Genomic DNA, 19,467 nt, shown 5'->3' on the forward strand with positions numbered 1-19,467 from the left:
TTGTCTTTGCTGAGATAATTCTACACCTTGATTGGAATCCACCTGTGTTGAATTCAACTGAGTGGACATGATTTGGAGGGGACCACAGCTCTCTATAGAAGGTCTCACAGCTGACAGTGTATACCAGAGCAACATTTCTCGCACTCATAATCCTTCTTAAATAAGCAATAAGTTATCAGTTTTGGCTTCAGCAAGATTTGATTTCCTGTGATTTGGTCTACTTATCTCTTATTTCAGATCTAAACTCATCTAAACACAGGCATATTTATGGGTGAAATGCTGGTGTCTTGCTACCCATTGGTCTGCATGGTTGACTCGTAGAGGTATATTGTGAATTAGGGATTTCTTCACTGAGCGCTGATCCTCTTTGTAAATCACAAGTATCTTGTGTTTTTTTTTTGTTTTTTTTCAGAGTGATAACCACAGGTTAGGATGCATGCTATTATTGGCCTGATATTGATATCAGCAGAAATTCGTAGAAAAAGGCAATTGGCAGACATCAACATTTCTGCTGTTATTTAAAACAGATATTTTGGCAGTGAATATCAAAATATATTGACTGTAAATTTTTGCCATTTCCACTAATAAGTTTAAGTTTAAATAAGTTAAGTCTTAAACACATGTTTGAATATAAGTATAGGCTAAAATTAATCTGTAAATATTGACATATCAGATATCTGCAAAAAATCCAATATGGTGCATCCCTACCACAGACATATTTAGCTGTAAGTCTCTAAACAACACGGTCAGTCTTTTAACCATAACACCAAGCTCTGTCAGCAGTTTTAATGTGACTCAGTCAGGTAATATTTCTTCAACATTAAATATAGTCATTAAAAAAAAAATCCACAATTCAAGAACAACAGTTATGTGTAAAAGAGATGACAAATTACAGTTCAAGAGTTTGAGTTTCTCTGTGCACATTTTTCTTCTATGCTTGTTTTAAGTCTATTCCATCACAATCAGTAGTGTCTTAACTACATACATAAAATTTTCATTATTTGGATTAAATAATCCCAGTTGTAGGTGAAGTGTTGTCAAGTGTAATTTCTCCTGTTTGTACCTTTTCAATAATTCCTGTCAGTATTTAAATTCCTGATTATGTTTGCAAAGGCAAAAAGAAATCCTTCTTCCTCATGTTGATGTGTATTAGCACACAAACAAAGTCTTTGTATTACGTATCTCTCTCCTCCTCGGTCTCTGTTGTTGATTTCATTGACTCCAGGCCAACAGCTGAGGACCCCGCAGTGTGAGAAGAGATGTCTTTATTCCTGAAAATGAAAATCACACAATTTTGTTTGGATTGTCTGAGTTTATGCACTCATTAAAATATAATACAGTCAAATAAAACACCTGTAGTTATATTAAACTTGACCTCAGTTGATAAAACTTTGATCTACATAAACAGAAATGAAAGGTTTCTCGAATCTGCCTGTTATATTTTTCTACCACTCTCTTTGAATGCACGTTAGGAAGTTACTGTTGCATTTCATCAACTCTGTGAAGCTCCTTCTTACAATTTTTTTTTACTTTAATCTCTTCAGATATTATCTCAAACTGTCAACATAAAATCCACTTTTTTAAACATAAATGTAAATCAGAATGAGCCTTATTTTTCAGTTTAAAAATCACCAGCAAAAATTCAATCAGCGTTCAGCATCTAAATGTTGTTCTCAACATTACCACCAGAGGTCAGTGTTGCTTAAGAAATATTTTCACCATTAAACATTGTTGATTAATCAACCTTGGCTTTTCAATGTCATCGATCATCTCTGGCAGCCTCATGTTCCTTGTTTCTGGAAGCATCAGAGCCACCAGGCCGGAAGTGATGGCCATGCAGCCGATGATGACCTGAGGAAGAAGAATCCACATGTCCTCCAGCAGCAGGATGAGAGGAGCCACTGAAATTCCCAGACGACTGATGAAGCTTACATAACCCATACCGTTTTGTCTGAAGAGACAGGAAAGGAAATCAGCTTAGACTGTATGTTTAAGCACGATCTATGACCACACATCCTCTAGTAAACTGGTAAAATCAATGTGACCTCACTGGAAGGTTTGCAATAACCTCAACATGTATCATAGCAGAAAAAAGTGGGAGGATCATAGTTTGAGCTGAATGTCAGTACTGGCCTGTTTACTCTCTGTCATATCCATCAGTTTTCTACACTGCTTAACCTGTCTGTGGTCACGAGGGGCTGGTGCCTATCCCAGCTGTCATTGGGCGAGAGGTGAGACAACCCTGGGCTGACAAATAGAGACAAATAACCAGGTACTCTCACACCTACAACCCATTCAGAGTCAACAACTGACCCTTCACTAAGCCCTGCGCCACCATTGGTTACCGTTACTACATCAGGCAAGCTTCACCACCATGCTGAATACCTAGTTTTCCACTGTCCAAGTAGGGGGTATTCTGAGGACTATCTTGAGTAACTACGATCAAATTTGTAGCGAAAAATATTTGAAAAGATCAGAGAAGATAGAAATGTCCACAACATGCTTGTGAAAGCTACATCCACGCTGTCTTTGATGACGAAGTGTGAGCAGATAAGTTAGCATAAGGCTAAATACCTAACACGAAAGCAAGCACATGGTTATTTAAGGCAGCAAATATTCATGAGATGGTGACCAAGGACGTCAGGCAAAATATCTTCTGTGACATCAAAACTACTGACCAACTGTCAAAGGCTCTGCCTTTTCCCAAACACTGTCTATGAGTGGTTTTCCAAATGGATGTGTTTCACACATGTTCTGTCGTGCCGGGTTAGTAGCAGCCTGTTTGTATGTAAGAAACAGCTGGTCACGTTTTCATTATGCTTGTTTAAACTAACACACAGATAGATGAAATTATTACTTTTGAATCGTCATTTTCATGCTCTGATTTTGTGTAATCTGCATAAACAGGCAGGTTGGAAAAGGGAAACAACAGCTCAGGAATCAGGCCCCGTTTTTTATGGTCTTTGACTCGGGTCAGAACTTGAACAAAAATATGTGACCCATCGTGAAAAACAGTAAAACAACACTGCTCTTGTACAGAAGAGTAATTTAAGATATGATCACTGTTAAATCACAAGTCTTCATTCAGCATCCCCATACATGTCTACCTTGCCACTCCTTCTCAAGCCACTCCCCCAACATGCTAAAAGCCTGTCAGCAGGCCTGCATTTGCTCTTTCCCTCAACCCATGCAGGAGCAGGAGAACAAAGAGATCCCAGAAGTGAGTGGAAAATGGACCTTTTTCAATGATTGAATCACACTTTGAAGATATTATTGCACCATTTAAGATGTAAAATATTGTTTAATGTTTCTTTGATAGATTACCTTTTGAAATTACCTTGTTTGATGAAAATTGAAGAATCTGTAGTGCATGCATTAATGATGTAAGTTTAAAGGCCCTCTTTTGGCATTTAATTTAACATTAATAGACTTTGTTTGAAATAGTTTAAGATCTTAATATTCCCTTTGTTCTTTGTTGTATATAGAAAAAATCATCCATTCATCTATCCATCCAAAGAAAGAAAGCAAAGAAATAAATGGTTAAAACGGCATTGGATCCTGTGTTTGAATGTGCACACAACATAGGTGTTCTGTGAACCAACGGCAAAACAAACTGAGTTTTTTCAATCACATTCGAAGCTAATGTTGAGTTAGCTTTTTGCTGCTGTTTAAGCAGTCCCAGTTTTCCACACCGTTTTATTCATATCTCACATCTTTCCTCTTGATTTTTTGGCTTCCTGAAAGCGAAAAATGAAATGCCCCAATGTAAAAATTAGTAGTAGGGCTGTCAAAGTTAAGGCATTAATATCGCGTTAACTCAAATTACTTTCAATGCCGCTATTTTTTTGTCGCATGATTAATGCATGCGTGCTCTGTGTGACCCTCGACCCATCCCGTAGTTTGCCAGATCAGGAAGCGGCGCCATCGTGATGCCGTACAAGCGAGCAGAAATGGATAAAGGACAGAGACTTTTGAATGGCAGGTTCAGCTTTCAGATCATGTCAGATAAGACTGAAGTTATTTTCTCCTACTGTCGACATGAACGGAGTTACAGGAAGTTCGTAGAGTCTTAAGTAGCCCCTACCATTCGCTAGCCGAGCACACCGCTAATGTGGAGAGCCGCCTCCTCCATGCTGGGTTTGTTTACAACGGAGACACTCAGACAACTCTGCAAGCAGGGATGGACTCGCTATCTGGCATATCGGACATTTTCCGGTGTGCCGACACACTTTTGGGCCAGTATGATTTATTCATTTATTTAAATCTGCTATGAACCGGCACTACAGCAGCGCTGACCCTTTATATTGACTGTTTACTGGTCCGATCACGTCTCTTAAAGGTCTGTTTACCCCCTGCTCCCATGCCCACTCAGCTCCTGCTTGAAAGTGAAAGTATTCGGAAAAAATGAAACTTTCTGAAACAATTGACTGGAACTGTAAATAAATGCCAAATTTAAAAAACAGTCAATCAAGATGCTGCAAAAGTGTCAAAGACTCTGTAGTCTTTATTGGAGATGGTCTGACGCTGGTGAATATACAGCTGCATCATGAGGAGGAGGAGGAGACAGAGCAGAACAGGCTGGTGTGTAACAGGGGAGCAGAGGTTACAGGTGAGCCTGAGAGTGAATGAGCTCTGTAGAGTGTCATAATATAAGCTAAAAGAATTATTAGACTATGGGTCTGCTTTATTTAGAAAGAAAAAAATGGTTTTAGATTAAAATTGTAGCTCTTCTATGATCTGAAGAATGAAAAGATAGTTAAGTCCTCTTACTGCACCTTAAAAGTTCGCAACTGACTTCTTTTACTTTGTGTGTTCATGGGTTTTGAAAAGCAGTTTCACATGTGTGTTTCCAGTAAATCTACTGGACTGATGACAGTCATTTCTTACTGTAAGCATTTGTTTTACATTTGGGCTTTTTTTAGTTTGAAAGTAAAAAGATGATAAATAATAGCAGAATTTTTTTAAGTAATTACTTGCTTTTTCTCTTGAGCAGGGCAGATGTGTCCACCTTACTCACATCAGAACAGTGAAACACCATTAGATGTGTTAGAGCAGAGACTTGACTTCTCCCAGTAATCTGTAGTGTAATTAAAGGGATGTTTCTGTGCGCCTGTGTTTCCCTCATTTGAGGCTGAAATTCTCTGCTTTAGGTGAAGGATCAGGAATGATCTTTGAGTGATTTAAACTTCACTGACCATGCTCTTTATATCCATGTGTGATGATGAGATCTGTTGTTCTGTGTTCAGCTGCTGAGAACAGAGGATTTAACTTAAAGTTTGACTCTACATTGTGGTATTATTCAATAATTTTACATTAAGGTCAGTATCCACATCTGTTGTGGGTTGTTGGGCTTGAGTTTACCATGTTATGCTCTCAGCATATTTTTGGAGCATTCAGTATCCTTGAGCTCAGACTAGAGAATTTTCTGGACTTTATCTGTTTTTGTTTTGGGTTGTTGACATGAACAAACATTTGCATAAAGAAAGCATTTTTGTCCACTTGTATTGATAAGGGTATTTAAATCTTGAGAAATAGTGCTGTAAGATACATTTAGAACAGACAAAAAAGTGTGATTAATTTGCGATTAATCTCTTGTTAACTATGGAATCTGTGAGATTAATCGCAATTAAAAAATTTAATCTATTGACAGCCCTAATTAATAGGTAAGATTTGACTGTAAGATGTTGTAAGCTCACCACTTTGGTACACAAGGGTCTGCTGAAAGCGTGTCAGGCCTCACATGCATAGTTACAGTTGCTAACGTTGGATTGGACACTGACCGTTTTAAGGAGGGGCTTAGCAAATGGTCAATTCACCGAACAATCATATTTTTGGTCTGTGGGATGAAGCCAGAGCACCCATGCATGCAAAGGGAGAACGTGCAAATTCTGCACAGAAAGGTCCTGGCTGCATTCGAACCATGAGCCTTTTTGCTACAAGCTAACAGTGGTAACCCCTACGCCGACAATTTTTACATGTGTCATGCAAAATATAACCTACACTTAGTGCATCCACTTAATTTTTTTTCAAATACAAAATATTTTATTTGAAACATATCCAGGTAGTTTCAATGCCCAATAAATCAAGCATATAGCGTTAGTTCAGGCAGGCCACAGAGTGAAGGGCTGCCATAACTGAGATCAGCTGATCTCACACAAGCCCTCATCAGCTAGCTGAATTGCTCTAAGTATGCTATTGGCTAATCACTCTCATACTGCCTTATCTAAACTGCTCTAGCCTGGCTTTCTCTGCAAGCTGGTCTTGCAACCCTCCTCCATCCCAGCCCCTCCATTTTTCTGCTTTTGACTAAATCAATGTCATTCTGTTGTCATTGATTCCTGCTCTGCTCTGGATTTTTGCTGCTTCTCCCTTATGCTTTATGTTTTCCTGATCTGCACAGGAAGAGCAGGAATGTGTGTTGGCACGAGTGACACATTCAGTCTTTGGAACTGTGCATTTCTGATATGAACAAAAAATGAACAAAAAATTGTTAATAAAAATCAACGACTTGGAGGGACGATTGAGACGGGATAATGTTATGATTGTGGGAAAACCAGAGGGTGGGGGAAAAGGCAGGGCCAGGGAGTTCATCACTGAGCTGATACCGAGGTTACTCAGCGTGAACAACTTTGTGAAGCCTATGACTGTGGATCAAGCACACCGCATATCTGTGCCAAAATCTACAGATGTTAAAAGGCCAAGGAGCATCATCGCCAGAATTCATTTTATCTGGAGAAAGAGCTGATACTTTGGCTGAGCCGGCAACAACAAATGACCTACAACAGCCAATGGGTGTACATTTACTCTGATTATACAGTGAAATTCACCTTATACTTCCTAGTGAAGCTTCATGTCCTCTACAATGATAAGGTAAAAGTCCTTACCACCCCAGGAGACATAATAACCTGATGCAATGAGAAAAATTGTGAGAAATTTTCTTAAAATTTTCAACCAAATTCAACATTTCTTTAAAACTCCGGATTTATCAGTTTACACACTGGCCCGCCATAATCATGCTTTTTTCCCAGCATTAGTGGGCAATACATTTTCCTTATGGTGTGCTAAAGGGTTGAAGTGTAGAGGGGAATTTTATTTAGACAACAACTGTATCATTTGAGCATTTAAGCTCCACTCCAGTTTTTTTGTTATGTGTAACTTAGGCACTTGGTGCTAAGCTCATCACCAAATTTGTGAATTACTTTTACTTTACTTTTTTCAGTACCTGACAACAGTATTAAGAAATCTTGGGAAAGAGAAATTGTTGTTTTCTGATAGACTATGGAAGACTGCACTCTCTCATAGCTGTTCAATACAGCTTAAAGTAATTCACCATTTTTAATATTCTAAAAACAGGCCTCACAAGTTTCACCCCTCTGTCTCTTAAATGTGATAAATGTAAGTGATGGTACATTGATGCATTTATTTTAGGACTGTCTGTTAATCTGTCAGTTCTTGTCTAGAATTTTTGTCTTTTTCTCTGGGGTTTATAAGAGGAAACTTGCTCCTGACAAAGCCTTTGCTCTTTTTGGAGCCTCAGAGGACTCATCAGTGCTCCCTGCACAGATTCAAACAGCTCTGTTAATGGGCATGGTGTTAGCAAAAAAAAAACTGATTGTAAAAAACTGGAAGAAACCAACTCTACCATGCTTCCTGGTTTCATGAACTGGGTTCAGTTATTCATGTAGAAAGAAGGTGAAATAATAATTCTAAGTGCCAACTCAAAAGGGAAGAAACGTGGGGTCCCCTTTTGCAACATCTGAAATCATCTTAGATGCATTTGCATTGATTGTGTTCTGTAGTTTTCTTCCACTGTTTGCTGATTATATCTCCATTGTGGAAAGTTTGTGTTCAGCAGGATCACCATAGACAACATAATATGTCCGTTTTTGTCATGATGAATTTTTCTTTTATATCTGTTACCCTCCTGTGTTCCTTGACAAAGTGTTGCTGACAGAACTGTAGTTTATCATCACATAAGAAACACTGCTTAACTTATGTTACAACTGCAAATAAACATAATGTCAGTATGAAACGTTAATAACCTCATTATTTATTAAAAAACGGATGACTGTATTTTTTCACAAAAAGTCTATAACCAATTCTTAGGCACAAAGTCCCTTTTTTCTTTTTTTTTGGGATTAGCATTGCTTCCAACGTGCCTGTGTAAAATGTTGAGGCTTTTTGTACTACATAATGTGTTCATTTTATCTTGGTTCTTCGGGACGAATATTTACCACAGCCGGTCAAATACAAGTCAGTGTTGGGCTGCAATGTTAGTCATTCCCCAGTCTACATCCCAATGACTTCAAACTGAAATAATTTGCTCAAAAACTGGCAGTTTGGCTTGTTTGCTCTGATAAAATATCACCTATCTGTGGTAAAATATTACCTGTCCAAGGACAGAGTTAAAATAATGATTGATTGAGTGAAGTAATTAAGCCAAAAATGGATTGATAAATAAACCTGTAAAAGGGACACTACACATGAAAGTATTGTTCTACTGATAAAACCAAAGAGCAAATAGAAATAAAACAAGCCAAAAAAATTCTTTTTACAAGCACCATTTACCAACCTGATAACTGTGGGGAAAAGCTCTGTTGTGTAGAAGATGACAGTTGTGAATGAAGCCTCTGATAGACCTTTTCCAATAATGGCAACAGCTGAACGCAGATTCCACAAACCTAAAAAATAAAGCACATACAATGTACCACGGACATATGTGCACACTCTGAGGTAATAAGTAACTAATAATCCATATGTTTTACAACAAAATCAACATGCATATGCTAAAATATACTAAGATTTAGATAAACTAAGGAACCCAATTTAAAAGTTCTAATTTACAAAACAGGACCTTAAAGTCAGCAGGTGGAAAAGACTGGATTAGAAAAGACAAGAAAAATGCCATTTTTATAAATTAAATGTTTCTGTGATTCTTTCAACACTTTATAGTTCGCAGTAGTCTAGATCCTCCCCAAAATGACGTGAAAGATGATTGTGTAGGGCTATTATTTCTGACAAATTTCAAAGAGACTTATTTAGAGACTAAATTTATTCTGTGTCCTAAAACACATGATTAAAAAAGCAGTAATGTGATGTGGATCCTGACTTTCTGGAAGAAAGATGTTAATGACGACGCAGGTTCCTGTCAGTAACAGAGTTCCAGCCTGACATTTCCTTCGCCCAATGGTGTTGATAAAGAAAAAGACCATCAGCTTAGCAGGGACTTCAATGGCAGCAAAGATGAAATGTGTGAGGTACATGTTTAAACCAAATCCACTGATGTTGAGGCTGATTCCATAGTAGGTCAAGGCCACGCCAAACCTGCAGGGTACAAAGAACATAGAAACATTATGTTATGTCCATGTTACTATTGCTATCACTGCATTCATAAATCTATGAATCCTGTTTGAATTTTGTACAAATGGAATCAGCTGAGTTTATTTGTGTTAAAGTTGATATTTTCTTAAGGTGATACCCACCAAACAACTGCAGACTTTAGAGACAGCAATCTCAACTTTGGGGTCTTGAAGAGGTCAAGGTAAGTGTAGTTTTTGTCCTGCTTCTCCTGGATTTCTACACTGGATAGTGCCTTTGAGGAGACAAATTCATGTTGAAATAGAGTTTTATATATTTGTATTATACTTGGCTTTCTTATCTGGACTCTGCAACACTTTTAATTTGACAGCTATTTTAATGTTAGTCTCATTCTTAGCCTCTGGATTAAATGCCTTTTGTTTTAGTCACATTCCAGTCATTTCAACCTTTTAAAGTTGTCGTCTAGTTTTAGTCGAAGAAAACTAAAAAAGTATTTTAGTCTAGTTTTAGTCCATAAAAGTTCTCACATTTTAGTCTTAACTTTTAGTCCAAGCATTTATTTTCTTGCTTGAATCTGGTACAAAACCATGGCAGTGTTCTCTGCACCCCACCAAACCTGGGGTCCCTGCTTTCTACAGCTGAGAGGCAGAAGAGCTGCAGATGCATTGTATTTGGATAGATTTACCCACATTGGAAAAATATCATGGATTTTGAATTTTTACAATTACATTTTAGTCTAGTTTTAGTCATTTTGACAAAAATAAACCTATACTTTTCATCAGTTTAAGTCATCAAAAAAATATATTTTTTGACAGTATTAGTCTTGTCTCTCCCATGGAAAAAGGCTGTCCACAAACATTTTTAGTCATAGTTTTGGTTGATAAAATTAACACTGCTCTGCAATTTCACTTCATTCTTCTTCACACAACTGCTCAAGCTCTGTCAGGTTGCACTGGATGGGGCATAATCTGTGTATCATTCATTCATTTAAAATTTGATTGAGAATTGAATAACAAATAAATGAAAATTGGCTCATTGTTCACTTTTCTGTTTTAAAAACCAAATCAAATAATGGAAGTAACTCTTCATTTTCTAGTTTTCAACTCTGTAACGAAATCAAATAAACAGAAAATGATGCGTCTTCTTGACTTTTGCTATTTGTGGTGGGATCACAGAATGTAATATGAAAAAATAGCTGTAAGCAGTCAGTGCGATTGCAATATTGATATGCATAACATCGTTCAGGTGTTGTGCTCAGAAAAGCATCCTGAGAATCCCATGCCCATTGCTGAGAAGTTCACACTTCCTGCATGTTATACGGGGACACACCGAGTTAGGGCACACTCACACTAGGCAATCTGTACTGTGCCTGGGTACGTTTGAGCCTAAAAGCCCAGTACATTTGAACAGCATGAGTACACTCTTCTGTGCTTGGACGTGGTGTGCTTCCCTGGCTCCAGCAAGGAAGGACAAGGTGGACCAAAGCATAGCACGAATGCAATTCACATTACATTCTCTGATCTCAACATTTATAGCAAAAGTCAAAAAGACTCATCATTTCTTGTTTATTTGATTTTGTTTCAGAAATGAAAACAAGACAATGAACCATTTTTCATTATTTGTTATTCAAATTAAAAATGAACCAATGATACACGAATTGGGCAAGAACATTGGGCAGGAGCATTCTTTTGTTTTCATGGTGTAATGGTAGGTAGGAATACTGATTAACCAGTGACTGGATCTTCTAGCCAAACGGTGTCTTTATACTACAATCACTTGAAATGCATTCACTGCACTCAGGTGATCCCTGTTTCACTCATTTTGAGTTTACTAGCACCAACTGGCAGGACCTCTGTTGTATTGGGTCAGTCACTTTGAAGGGGGTGAATATTTCTGCTGTCACTTATTTTACGTCACGTATGTTTCTTCAATTGACACAACTTTTGTAGAGATCTGTTTTCACTTTGACATTTAAAGGGCTCTTTGGTAAATATTCTTGTCAAAAAAGCCATATTAAATTTATCTTGACTGATTTCTAAAATCAATGAAAGGGTAAAACTCTCAAGGGGGTAAATACTTTTTATAGGCACCATAGTTGACTTTTCAGATGCCTGATCATTAATTGTACTTAGTAACTCCAAAAAATCCTTCTCCAGTAAAGTCAGATAAAATCCTGTCACTTAGTAAAATATTAATCTAAAGTCCAGCTAAAGAAAACATGATTATTCAACAGCCTTTGTTGATCAAAAGGTATTATGTAAATTAAGAGTGTCTTAGTTCAATGTCCTTGTTTATTCTCTGAGCTGGTTTTCTTGGTGAACTCTGCAATAGTTCATGCTGGGCAGGAACCTCTAAAATAAATCCAGATGGTTGTTGTTGTATACTTGTTGTTTACATGTGGTTTTATTGAACAAAGAGTAATATGCACTAAATGTTATAGTGAATATAGAATTTATATGTTTAAATTTGTATTTATTGTTGTCATAATTGTTTGTCTTTCATGGCAGTAAATATCATTTATCCATGCTCAAAATATTGCAGCTGATAATGCCCCCCACACAGCTCTCTCCAGACATAAGCAGGTGGACATCAGGGTAAAACAACACAGTGTACCAAATATTTCAACCACAGAACACAAATTTCTTCATAATAGTTATAATCTTATTTAAGCCAGTATCAAATGTGCTTGCATTTTTGTTTTCAATGAAGTCCTTAAAAATCAAGCTCAGCTTACCTCTAGTTTCATTTTGCTTGAGAGTTTGGGTCTTTTGTTGAATGACGCACATTTATCAAGATAAAACTGGGCTCTCTCCACTTTACCATTGGCTAAAAGCCAACGCGCTGACTCAGGAAGCCACCTGCAATTTCAATTCACGGAATTAACAATAATTAAATCAAAATGTTTTAGAGGCATGGTGGTTGGTGAAGCTATTTGTAATGTCAATTTATATCTCAATATGGTCTCACATTGCCAGTACTATTCACGCTACTTTTATTTATCCTTTAATGTATACCAATTTATACCTCAGGATGCATATTTTATTCTATGTAAAGGCATTTGGTTTGATTTGGAATAATACCATTTGATGTCAAACAAGACGATAGGATATGAAACGATGCTATTCGAAACGATGCGATACCAAATGATACAACATTATACAACACAACATGATACAACACAAAATGTTTTGACATGATATAAAATATATGATAATATATGACATGATGCAATACTGTACAATGCAACATAACAATATAATACACTTTATGATCTGATATGATGGAATGTGATACTATGTGATGCAATGCCATGGGACATGTTAAGATTCAGTATGAAATGGTAAGAAGAATATGACGTCCTTTACATGGCGAACTACAACATTATCACTGTTTTGTGATCATTTTGCTGGAAACAATAACAGATATCCAGTGTTCACCTTATTTGGATCTGCATTAAGACCTTATAATCCCTTATACTTGTCGAAGACTTTTTTTATTGAGGTGTGAAATGAAGGAAGACTAGATGCAGTATGATCTGATCTGATACGACTAGACATGGTACAATACTATATGACAGTGTTACTCAACGCGTGGCTCTCGAGCCCCATGTGGCTCTTAAGTGATGATTTGCAGCTCTTGTATGTCTTAATTTAAAATATTTTTTCCCCAGAAAACTTAAAAATAGAGACTTTGATCTCAGAAATTATCCATTGCAAGTCACATTAATGAATTTGTTTCCCATGCTTATACAGTAGGTATTAATAGTCAAACTTAATTGTCCAACTTTATTTTTTCTCTGTTTATATCCATTGACCTTGTTTGCCTTTTTTGTCCTTTTTTTTTTAAATTTTTTGTGACTTTTAATCCATTTCTGCTGCTTTCAGTTCATTTTTACCACTTATTTAAGCCACTTTTAGCTCATTTTTTGTCCCTTTTGCCCCGTTTTTGCCCTTTTTCATCAGTTTTAGCCACTTTCATCCTGCTTTTTTGAAAATTTTCCCCTTTGCTTGCCACTTTTCATCCATTCAAGATGCCTTTTGCCATTAAATGCCTCTTTTCCCCATTTTCCCACTTTTTTGCCCATTTTAGTCACTTTACACTCTTTTTTGCTGCATTTTTGACCACATGGAACTCAATTTCTTGTGACTTAGAACCGATTTTTGCCACTTTTCACCCAGTCTTGTACATTGTATGCCTATTTTTTCCCCTTCCCCCCCCCATTTTCGCTGCTTTTTGAACATTTTTGCCACCTTTCTCTTTTTTTTATTGCCAATTTAACCCGTTTTGCCACTTTTCACCATTTAGATTGTGGCTCTTGCAAAAGCATTTTTCAACAGTTTGGCTCTTTGGGTGAGCAGGGTTGAGTAACACTGGTATATGATATGATGCACTGTGCCATAAGGTATGAAACAAAATGATATGGTGATATGATGTGAAATGAGACATTACAATGTGAAACAAATCAATATGATATGATACGATACAATAAGATAAAATATGACGAGACAGTACTAAACAATACAGCATGACATAATATTAAACAATTTATGATCTAATAGTTTGACCTAATAAAGTGATCAGTGTACGTTTCTTTCACTTACCACCAGGTCAGTACTGCAAACCCTAGTGGGGCTGTCACAGTCAGGATAAGAGATCTCCAGTCGGTGACCAGGAAGGCAAACCCAGCCAGTAGCATGTTTCCCACAGACCAGGACAGAGTACTCATCACACCTATCAACGATCGATGAACAGTGTCCACCCATTCAATGTCTGCAGAAATACAAGCAAATGAGGTGACAACATCATTAAAACCAGAGCAGTTCTTAAAACTGATTTGTCTTACATCTGATTCATCAGAGATCATCTGCAACCCTAAAACATTATCTAAGGTATCAAAGTAGCTTACTGAGAACTGCTGCAGTGATGCTGATTCCTGAAAGTCCAACCCCAGTGAGGAATCTCAGCACAGCAAACAGGATGTAGGAGTTTGCAAAGGCACTGGAGAAGCCGAATACAAACGCCATGGTGTACGAGACTAAAAGAGAGTTTTTCCTCCCATACCTTCAGACAAAAATGGGGTGTAGATGTAAGACATGAATGAAACAGGGTGATAGGAATTTCAGAAATACTCTCCCTTAGAGGTAAGAACTTGATTCTGTAGAAAAAAAACAACAACTTTTTCCTCTGAAAAGAAAATTCACAAATGTTAAAGTCAAGATTAGTCTTCGGTAATGGAGGAAAGTCATCTTATACCTCCAACCTGAAATACTAACATCAGTCAGTTCTTTCTTATTCAGATGATCATAAAATGAGATGTTTGTCTTAGGTATTAATGTACAGTAAGTGCTCGAGTACTCAGTGGATGTCATTACTCATTACTCTGTTCTAAGCTACAATATTTTGACTTATTTTATGTCATTTGTGAACTTGAACTTTTTCGGTTTGTCTAACTAACTATACTTGGTAAGAAATAATAATAATGAAATAATGAACTTCTCCAGTCACGGCTCTGGCTTTATCAGCAGGTAATGCAGCAACTGCTTTATGACAGCTGCAGTAACTCTCAAATGATGTGCAGTGCTTATAAAAAGTATTCACCCCCTTGGATGTTTTAACCTTTAATTGAATTTATAAATCAATCATGGTCAATATTAAAAGGCTTTTCTTTGGCTATGAAAATTACAAAAAAAAAAAAAAAAAAATCTCAAATGTCAGTATTTAGAAGATGCACCTTTTGCAAAACTACTCAAGTTCTTTCAGAACATGGATCGGGTGTGAACAGACCTGCTGAGAACCATCCCCACAGAATGATGCTGTGCTTCACAGTGAGAATGTGTTTGTGTTGATGTACAGTTTGGTGTTCTCCATACATGTCATCTTGTCTTACTGACAAAAAAAATACTTCCTTCCACTTGACCATGGAGTCTCCCACATGCCTTTTGGTAAACTTGAGTTAAGATTTCAAGAGTTTTCTTTAACAGTGGCTTCCTCTTTGTCACTCTCCCATAAAGCTCTGACTGTCGAAGACACATTGAGACACATTCACTGCACTGATCTCCATTTCACTAATTGTGAGACTACTAGCATCAATTGGCTGGACATCTGTTGACTTGGATCAGTCACATTAAAGGGGTGGATATCTATGCAGTCACTTATTTTACATTACTTATCTTTATCTAATTTACATTGCTTTGTAGAAATATGCTTTCACTTTGAAATTAAAGGGTTTTTTGGCCAAAAAAAAAAAAAAAAAAAATCAAATTACATTGACCATGATTGATTTCTAAAATCATTGAAAGGGTAAAACCTCCAAGGGGGTGCATACTTATTATAGGCACTACATCCCTTGTAGGTCTAGAAGAATGAAAAGCACATGTTATTGACATCTAAATTAAAATAAATGCTATGCTGATTAATTTTCTTGGTTTGATTAAACTTTGAAAAGTGGCTGCATGGCAGATTCGTTGCAAGAAGGCCCTTGGTTCAAATGTCCTTGGGACAGGGCATTTCTCTGTGGAGCTTGCATGTTCTCCCTGAATGGGCTACTTAAAAGTGCATGCTTCCTCCTACATGTTCTCTGGGTTAACTGGCAACTGGAAATTGGCCATTGGATCTGAGCATGACTAACTTCTTGTTTGTTTGGGCTTGTCTGCCTCTCACACAATGATAGCTTGGATTGACTCCAGCCCCCCCAAGACCCCAACTTGGATAAGCAGCATGGACAGTCATGGATGATAAAAGTTTTATACACTTACTTATCACAAAGGTATCCAAAAGATACGGCACCTAACATCACACCAAAAAAGAAGATCGTGCCGATGGTTTTTGTCAGGCTTTTTCTATCACAGACGAGGTTTAACTGGAAAAGCAGAGAGAAAAGGTGTACCTATTAATGTTAGTCTTTCCTTTACGTTTGTGTTTAAGTGCTAAATTTTTATCTCAAAGTGACAACATTGCTTCTGTTAAAAATGCCTCTTAAAGCAGGCAACATCTTAAATCTGAGTTTAACAAGCTGAGACTATAAAAACTAATTTTGGAAAATATTACAGTCATTAACTGTGATTAGATATGCGAAACATTAACAACTCTGCTGCCGTGCGTCTTACACAAGCAGGTTATGTTTTCAAATATTACATTCATCAAACAAAAACAGGGTAAAAAATATGTTGAAAGCTGATGATTTGATGTGATTTTCAATGTTAAATTCTTATGAAAATGAACTGTTATCAGAGGAAAAGACTTTTTTTCCAAGATTGGAAAAATTTTATTGATGTGCATAAATCTAATTACAGAACAGTTAATTGTATATATATATATAAAGTGTAAAAGATAAAACACAAGAAACACTTCATCAGCTGATCATACCTCTGTTGCCAGGGTGGAGGTGAAGGTGGAGTTGTCATACACCCATCCACTCATACACTGAATTGTTGGTATGTTAGCGCTATCAGAGGAGTTAGATAAGAGCTGAAACTGAGGCTCTGCAAACATCTCACAGGATTTGAAGCTCCCATCTTCTTGTCTGGGAATACTGATGATCAGTTTCTGATCCTGAGTTAAATTCTCCCAGAGTTCTCCATAATCCAGGGTGCTGATGTCGCAGTGATGAGGAGGCTCTGCTGCGATGAAGATGATCAACAAGAAGTTACAAGGCAGGACTATTAGAGGGGTGTACAGCAGAATGAGGATGAAGATTTGGAAAGGCCCAAAACCGTTGATTTCCTGCAGGATGCTGTCAAACTTCATCTTTTCTGATTATGCCTCCTGAAAGAACAAATAATCTAAAGATGATGGATGTGAAACAGCAACAGATATAGGACTACAAAAAGAATTCATCTGAAGCACTTTTAACTACGCATCTTTGCAGGTTATGAAGTGATGTCTGCAGAGTTCTCTCAAAATGTAAAGAGTGGCACTGGATTTTACATCCAAGCAATCTGATCATTAACCTCTTTGTCACCTTTGGACATCCAAATGTTTGGAAATAGATTACCCATTAGACTTGTTTAACAACCACAGCTACAGATATTGTGACGAAGAGGAATTAAAAAGTGTCCTTTTAGACCTGGTTATGAAAGACAGTCGTGTCAACTGTCATTTTTTGGACTTGTAGTTTTCAGGAAGTTTTCTCCATTGAATTGAATCAAGTTTCCCGTAAAATGCTACACTTAATCTTCACACAATCTTTACCAAAGCATGTTAGATAAATACGCAGCTTCCAAAACCCCCAACTTTCTACTCTATTTAGCCTTACTTTTTACTTACACTCTCTTTTTTCATTGGTTACAGTTAGACCTCCACAACAGTTGTCTTACATTAGTGGTTTTCAAATGTTTTGCCCAAGGCAAACCTAAGATCAAGCTGAAATCTTATGTCACATCATTTTTATATGCACTATATGGACAAAGGTATTTGGCCAATACACCAACAAACACTGTAATGACATTGTATTCAAGACAAGATTGTGAAGTTTTTCTGTGGGAATTTGTGCTCGTTCATTCTGTAGAGCATTCGTGAGGTCAGGCACTAATGCTGGAAGAGAAGGCCTGGCTTACAATCTCTGTTCCTGTTAATTCAAAAGGTGATCGATGGGGTTGAGGTCCGGGCTCTGTGTGGGCCAGTCAAGTTCTTCCACACCAAAGTCATCTTTTTCTTTGTATGCTGAAGCATTAAGATTATCCTTCACTGGAGATAATGGGCCTATACTATTCTCCCTCCTCCACTGGACTTTACGGTTTGCACAGTGCAGTCAGGCAGGGAATGTTCTTCCAGCATGCGCCAAACCCCACAACTGACTGCCACACAGAGAAGCGTGATTCGTCACTCCACAGTCCGGTGTGAGTGTGCTTTACAGTCTTCCATCTGAGGCTCTGCATTGGTCTTGGTGTTAAAGGACTTTTATGCAGCTGCTTGGTCATGGAAACCCATTCCATGAATCTCCCACTGCACAGTTTCTGTGCTTACAAAATGCCCGTGGAAGTTGTGCCTAAGCAGTTATAGACCCCACTCTGTGATTTTACATGGTCTTCCCCTTTGTAGCTAAGTTGTTGTGTTTCCTGAATGCTTCCACTTTCTAATAATAGCACTGACAGTTGACTGTAGAATATCCAGTCTTTTCCAGTCTCTCCTCAACTGTCTTTTTACAAATGTGGCATCCATCATAGTACCATGCCTGAAGTCAGTGAGCTCTTCAGATGATTAATTTTGTATCACAAATGTTTGCAAATGGAGACTGCATGGCTAGGTGCTTGATTTTATACACCTGTAGCAATGGGTTAGATTAAAATAACTATATCCAATAATTAACAGTCGACAAATGCTTTTGTCCATAGAGTGTAAATGCAAAATAACCTCTTTAACATGTGTTAGGGTCTCTTTAGTTGTATAGTTGTATGGCTGTATTGTATAGCTGTACTAAAAACATTTGGTTGTACAAACTCCCATGGCTACCCAAGTTACTTTCACATGTGTATCCATCATCTGTTCATCGTAGGAATGTGCCAGACCAGTTTATAAAACAAGTAAACTTTATCAGCCGCGCGGCACCTGAATTGCTAGTCAGTTCAATGAATCATTAATATTTTTATGTTTGACCCACAATGCCAGTACAGTGTTGAACTTTAGCTGTTATGAGCCACCCACCACTAGCCGAGGCTGTAGCCGTTGACTGGCTGTAGCTCTGGCTAATGGACCTTTTCTACTGGTTCTACTGCATAGATGTAAACAAGCACAGTTAATAGATAGCATCTTATAGGTACATTGAAGTTTTTCAGCGTTTTTGTCTATAAAATTGCAATAAAGGCAGCAGTACTAGTGGTGCTAAAATCACCCACACTGAGCCAACCAGTTTGACATTGTTTACCTGTGAATGCTGTAACCCCTGTTTAGCCATGTGAGGAAAAATTGGTAGCACTTTATTTGGACCCTAATTAACCGTAGTATGATAACTGCCTTGTAATAAGTGGGCATTTTACCAAGTAATAACATGGAAAAATGGTAACATTAATGAAGTATGTGCAGAGTAATAATGTATTAATTATCAAATAAATCCCAATGGTGGCAATGCTTTGGTTATTAGGTGGTATTTTACCCTAACCCAAACCCAACCTAGTCCTACCCTAACCTTAAATCTAACCCTAAAAATTACTT

The 19,467-nt window shown here is 37.4% G+C and overlaps 1 protein-coding gene across 1 annotated transcript; it reads right to left on the reverse strand.

Annotated features, from left to right (window-relative positions):
* Positions 1 to 1,174: 1,174 nt before the first annotated feature.
* On the reverse strand, positions 1,175 to 19,462 carry LOC121511245 (solute carrier family 22 member 7-like). The gene is made up of 11 exons (XM_041789848.1): positions 19,454 to 19,462; positions 16,684 to 17,064; positions 16,074 to 16,177; positions 14,225 to 14,379; positions 13,920 to 14,088; positions 12,053 to 12,176; positions 9,483 to 9,592; positions 9,110 to 9,324; positions 8,573 to 8,681; positions 1,745 to 1,951; positions 1,175 to 1,271 (listed from the first exon to the last, which is right to left on the reverse strand). The coding sequence occupies exons 2-11, from the start codon at positions 17,062 to 17,064 to the stop codon at positions 1,175 to 1,177; spliced, it is 1,671 nt and encodes a 556-aa protein (XP_041645782.1). The 5' UTR covers positions 19,454 to 19,462.
* Between the last annotated feature and the right edge of the window lie 5 nt (positions 19,463 to 19,467).

Source organism: Cheilinus undulatus, linkage group 6, assembly GCF_018320785.1.
Source record: "Cheilinus undulatus linkage group 6, ASM1832078v1, whole genome shotgun sequence".
Classification (NCBI taxonomy): domain Eukaryota; kingdom Metazoa; phylum Chordata; class Actinopteri; order Labriformes; family Labridae; genus Cheilinus; species Cheilinus undulatus.

Bases quoted from the DNA above. Each gene is read 5' to 3' on its own strand.
- LOC121511245 (XM_041789848.1), bottom strand. From the start codon at position 17,064: ATGAAGTTTGACAGCATCCTGCAGGAAATCAACGGTTTTGGGCCTTTC. The intron at 8,682-9,109 runs GTCAGGATCCAC...TTTATTTTTTAG, and splicing joins TAACATCTTTCTTCCAGAAA to GTTTGTGGAATCTGCGTTCA. The intron at 1,272-1,744 runs GTTGATTAATCA...TTTCATTTTCAG, and splicing joins GATGACATTGAAAAGCCAAG to GAATAAAGACATCTCTTCTC.